Here is a 5,808-nt window from a genome sequence, read left to right as displayed (position 1 = left end):
AGACCAGCGGCCCTGTGTGCCCCCTCACTGACTGACTCTGTTCACCCTCCTCCCCTTTGGAGTTGGGGCTGGGTTGAGGAGTGGGTGTCGGTTGAAATACAGCCGCAGCCTTTGGGAGATGGGGAGCTGGACTGACAGTCCACTCTACTGCCCTTGTGGTAGGGGGGAGTGGATCTGTAAGTTGCCATGGCCGCTTGTCACACCCTGGGTTAGGGAACACACCGCTGCATGCAGCAACTGAAATCCTCCACTTTTTCTGAAGTGCTTCAAAATGAAGCTGCGCTTTGAAATGCTTCAAACATTACATCTGTCCTCGCCCTCTCTCAGGTCTTTCGTATTCTAGGATTAGTATTTTCTTAATGACTGAACCATTACTAAAACAGTGCGTTAATAACCACATTCTTAAAGTTCATCAGTCAAACTAACCCTCTGGACCTTTCTTTAGGTTACAGTCCACACGCTTAATACAGGCTTTTTTGTTACAGCGATTGTTATTCCAAAAAGCCTTCAACTCTCAGCAGTTAGTTCATATTACTGTCATCAACTTGTTTCAACTGCATCACCTGCGAGATTTTAGCAATGAAACTGAACAGCACAGTTACAGTGAGGATGAACAGCTCTGTTGGACACAGCTGCTGGCTCTCTTTAGTAAGTACGGAAACATCAGCCGACTTTGTCTTCCTCTTCGCTTCCACATGGTATGCATTAAGTTAGTATGGAAAGAGTCAGTTTATTTCTTAAGAAAGCAAAGTCAATCTTTTTCTTCTTACCCATATAAAAGGAGAGAATTGCCTGCTTACCTCACTGAGTCTACTGTATCTGTTCTTATGATTACCAACTGAGACTGTTTAGGGGAAAAACAGGGGAGGGGCTTGGAATTGGTCTGCTAGTGCAGTACTGTCAAACTCACCCCATGCACCAGACTGGATTCAGACTTGGACCCAGTGACAGGGCAAGCACTGTGGTATCAGTACAGCTGTCGCTCATACCCATGCTGCCAGAATCTGCCCTGGTGGGGTCCCATCTCTCTAAACTCTGTAACAGGTTGTGCTGCCAAACTTCCATCCCTTTACAGAGCCTGTGGACTCAAGGAAATGGCTCTGCAGGTCATATATTTAACACTGCTGTGGTTGTTAAATCCTTTACACTTAAATCAGTTGGGAAGCAAAGAGATCTTCAAGGTAGTGGTTTATGATGAAACTTTAATTAGGATAAGTGCTTATTTACTTTTTTCTATAGATTTCTCTGTTTGTTTTTTCTCTTTAGTGTCTTTTCTTGGAGTCCTATGTAAGTGTCCATCACAGAATGACTACCAGGAGGACTCTGGAGCTGCATATCCTCTTCCAGCTGTTAAAGTTTCAATGGACTGGTTGAAACTTAGGCCCAGTGTCTTCCAGGAGGCAGTAGTGGATGAGAGACGGTAGTGAGTGTTAATTTTTTAATATGATTTTTGTTTTGTCATCCTGTTAAGTAAGGTGGTGGTGACCAGTGAAGGATTAAGGGTAGAAGGGAAACTCATCTCTTAACTGTTTATTGGCATGGCAGATGTTGAGTATTTGAAACTATATGATGTTTCCAAAGAAAAAAACTGTGAGCTCTTTGGGGTCGTTCTTGGATTCCAAATAGGGTTTGCTACCATGAGTCTTTGGTTTTAGACTTCATTGTTAAATTTTTAAGGATAGAGGTGTCCATTAATAGCATCTAATCTGAAAGACCTAAGAACAGCTACTATTTTTTTTGCTGATAGAATCATAGAAAATTAGGGCTGAAAGGGACCTCAGGAGGTCATTTAGTCCAAACATGTGTTCAAGGACCACCACCAATTACATCATCCCAGTCGAGGCTTTGTCTAGCCAGGTCTTAAAAGACCTCCAAGGATGAAGACTTCAACCTGTGGCTGGCTGGTTCCAATGCTTTGCTACCCTCCTAATGAGAGATTTTTTTCTGATATCTAAACTAAACTTACCTTGCTGCAACTTGAGACCATTGCTTCGTGTTCTCATATTTTTTTATGCTTGCTTCCTCGATTTAAATTGTAGAACATCACAGTAAAATGATTTTTTTTTCAAGGTCGTACAGTGAGTCAGTGGTTCAGGCAGTACTAAAATTTGAAGTTGGCTTCCAAATAGTCTTGTATTATATTAAACTTCCTAGGAGATGAGGGACATCATTCCACAGTGTTGCTTATTCTATGTTTGTGCTTCTAATACTTTAATTATAATTTAGACTTAATTATAGTGTTTGTATACTACCCACTTCCTTACTACAACAAATATTTTTTTATTTTGCTTTGCCAATGACTTTTCAATTTTTGAATGACTATTAGTGACATGCTTGCATATGTACTTTTCATGGGATGTCCAAAATCCAAAGTTCAGTGATTGGATCAATATAACATTGCCTAAGTACATTTTAATTTTCACATCAGGAGCAGAGCAGTGTATGTTTTCAAAAAGAAGGCTGGTCTCATTCTTGGGCTAGGTGACACAGGAGGCAGAGCCTGCTTCTGCCACTACAGTTAATTAGTATAGCTTTTTTTTTTCTCACAGATAATAGGCAGAGATTCTGAGCCTAATACCAGACTTGAGTGTTTGTAGTAGAAACTAGATCTCTGGGGTTTAAGGACCTGTCCCTTCTTAGCACTAATTAGAATGGCACCATGCCTTTCTAAGGCAAAGGACATGTCTTTGACCATTGCCCCATCTACTGCTTTTTCTAGGCAGACATGGGAGGCTTAGAGATGCCTGCCTAAAAATATTTCCTCCTGAGTGCTACATGAAATCTGTCTCTGATATATGGAGGAAGGCGAGCGTGACTAAAATTCAGTCCTCCATCTAGTCTTTTTCAGCTAGTATTTCAATAAGCCATGGTTCCATGAGCTCAAGGGCTGAGACATCTAAAACACTGCTTCTCAAGTTTGATCCACATGGCAACCTCAGAAAAGGGTAGTGATGCTCGTTCCTCTAGAAAAGAGACAAGGTTTTCTCCTCCAGCACCCTCAGAAGTGAAAAGCAGAAGTCTACATATATTAGATGTCACAAGCTCCATTGCAGAAAGGTAACCACTAGCATAAGATGGACTTCTTGTGGTACCTTGTTACCAGTTATGAAAAGAGTGCCTGCTAAATTTGCTGACTGCCTTTCTTCCAGCACAGACTCTTTAGCACTCTGTACTTGGCACTGTCAGCACTTGCTGATGATGTGATGCTGAATGACTTCTCTGTGGCCTGGTTGTTAGATTCCCATTGTGCCTTGTACAACAGCAGTGCCAGCTTGGCCTCTGGTCACCTGAAGTCATGATACTGCATCTAGCAGTTTTAGATGTTGGTTACAAGCTACTTCCTCTATTTAGCCACACTGGGAGCCAGGAAAGGATTCCTGCTCTGAAGGCATCAGCCTCTCAAGAAACAAGACCCTGACATCCTTTCACTAGCCCAGAGCCTGTATGCTTTCAGTCATGGGTCCTATTTGGCATTCCATCCTCTCTTCTAGCTTTAGATCTGTGGTCTACAAAATTAGGCAAGTTAGCAGAGGGGAAGGATTAATTGATTACAATAGCAATTTTGTTATCCTCCATAGTGAGGCAGTCTGTCCTTTTTAGGTCTTGTCTGGCATAACTTAGCGTGTGCCAAAAACCGATGGCTGAGACCCTTGATGTCACTTGCAGGTAATGCAAGAGAAATTACACAAACTGCTAGACTTCCTGCACCAGTTCATGTCTGGTAGACTTTGGCATTCATTAAGGAGTTGTTAAGGTCTTGTGGAGGACTGAAAACAGTGAAGGAAAAGGTCTTTTAAGATTGAAAGCATTTGGCAAAAAAACCCAACACTTTTGCTGTGTGCCCCCACTACTAGGCTTTTTTTTGGCAAACTGGGGCTATTTACATTGGAATAAATTCTTAGTTTACGGAAAGTTTTCCACTGGACAACATGGAAGAAATAAAATTCATCGTACTAGAGAGGAAAGCTGATGGGTAGAATTTCCTTGCAGACTGCTTTGCTTTGTTTTTGTGTGTTATATTTACATGTACTTAGATCACACTAGGCTATGGGAATCTTCTTTGTGATGTTCTTTGAAAATATCCAGAAAGATCCATACTGCAAAAAGGGGTTCTTTCCACTGAGAGCTGCAACCTTTGTGTGTTAAAGGTCTGTAGGCCCACTTTGGAGTGTAAAAAGTGCTCAAGGACAAAGATGGCCAGACCTCAAACGTTCAGGTCACATCAGCCCCATGTCTATTGCAGTCCACAAGAGGCATCTGAAGCACTGAGGAAGACGCAGACAACCCATCTTTTCCTTAGCTGTGGTGTTCTTGATGGTTTCTCTGTTGACCAGAGGCTCCACATTAATCAGGAGCCTGGCAGAATCTTTGGAATTTCTGAAGTCCCTTTTGACAACTCTTTTTTTTTTTTTTTCCTGAGAAGCCTGGACTGGGATCACTGGAACAGTGGGCCTAAATTTGTTGGCAGTGGTTATTGCATACAATTCATGTCCCATTGTGTCTCCCAGACTTTCTCCATCTCTCTTCAGGGACCCCTCTCAAAATACTGTTGAAACAAGAGGTGTACCGTCTCCTGCATGTAAGAGGAGTGGAAGAGGTGCCCTTTGAGTTCAGAAGCAGCCCTTTGGAATGACAGAATAATGGAAATGAAAGATGAATGGGATCAGTGGCTCATTTTTTTCCTTCATTGTCTCAACTGTATGTGCTTGAGTTCTAGGAGGCATTCAGCTTCTTAAAGGAAACATCTTGGGTACCAGAACAGGGAAATGCATTACTTTTCAATAGTGTCATGGCCTGCCTTATTCTGTATAGTATAATCTTTAAATTGGAAATAGACTGTTCTTCGGTGTACGTTATTTTCAGTCGCTCTATTAGAACCACCAACGTCAGCAGAGCATGAGCATATAATAAAAGTAGTTAGATGTTTCATTTAAATGCAACCTGAATGTAGAACTTTCTAGCTTCCTAAGATGTTTTTCTAGATTTGACAGTATTCTTTAATGTTAACAGAAGTAATATTCCATTTCTTCATGAAGCAATTTGTCTCTCACCTGAGTCAGATTATGCTCTCTTGGGAGCAGTTAGCTTTGAATTAGGTGTTTTGAACTCTTTTGCCTAGTGTAACTTAAATTTAAGTAAAACCCACTGTTTGTTTCTCTTCAGTTGGGAAGTGGATTTTCCATATTAATTTGACAGCAAAACCTGGACTTTGAGAATTGTTGACTGGCTTTTGAAAATTTTTGAGCTTCATAGGAACTGCTACTTTTCCTTTCATAGTATTGAAAGAACAGCATTTAATTGCTGAGAGTGTTCCTTTGGTAAAGGGAATAAAGGCTCCTGGCCATCTGCAGTAAGGCAGGATGGTACCAGAACTTCATAAAACTGTCTGTTTTGGGGGATGATTTGGGCTAAATTGGACTGCAGTTCTGCTTGGTTTCAATATTTAACTGGTAGAGTTAAATAGTATTTGGATTCTTTCAGACATTACCATTCAAAGTGAAAACTGTCTTTTTGATTTATAGCATTTGGCCCTGGCTGATTTCTCTTCTAAACAGTTTCCAGCCCCATGAAGAAGATCTGTCCAATAACAATGGTAAGGATGCCACCTAATCTGTTTTGTGAAGGGGGTGGTGATAGTGCAACTAGCATCATTTGTGTTAAAGTAATGGTTGGATAGTGAAAATGAAATGAAGGTGCTTCTAGTACTGGTACACTTAAATATTTTTACAAATAGCTTTCCTGTGCTGAACAGATCACGCGACATTTCATTTTGTCTATCCTGTACTTTCTATAGCCTTTGTAGCATTG

General features: G+C 41.0%; 1 protein-coding gene across 3 annotated transcripts in view; it reads left to right on the top strand.

Annotated features, from left to right (window-relative positions):
* Nucleotides 1-5,808, top strand: part of SMG7 (SMG7, nonsense mediated mRNA decay factor) — a 118,964-nt gene that overhangs the window by 71,078 nt on the left and 42,078 nt on the right. For all 3 annotated transcript variants that reach the window (XM_019501747.1, XM_019501746.1, XM_019501748.1), the window contains 3 exons: nucleotides 486-648; nucleotides 1,267-1,423; nucleotides 5,523-5,593. In XM_019501747.1, coding sequence (XP_019357292.1) covers nucleotides 486-648; nucleotides 1,267-1,423; nucleotides 5,523-5,593 — 391 coding nt within the window. The remainder of the gene's footprint in view (nucleotides 1-485; nucleotides 649-1,266; nucleotides 1,424-5,522; nucleotides 5,594-5,808) is intronic.

This window comes from Gavialis gangeticus, unplaced genomic scaffold (genome assembly GCF_001723915.1).
Source record: "Gavialis gangeticus isolate Ggan-Ray unplaced genomic scaffold, GavGan_comp1, whole genome shotgun sequence".
NCBI lineage: Eukaryota > Metazoa > Chordata > Crocodylia > Gavialidae > Gavialis > Gavialis gangeticus.
The sequence above is the reverse complement of the archived record's forward strand: the minus strand, read 5'-3'. Positions and strand labels throughout refer to the sequence as shown.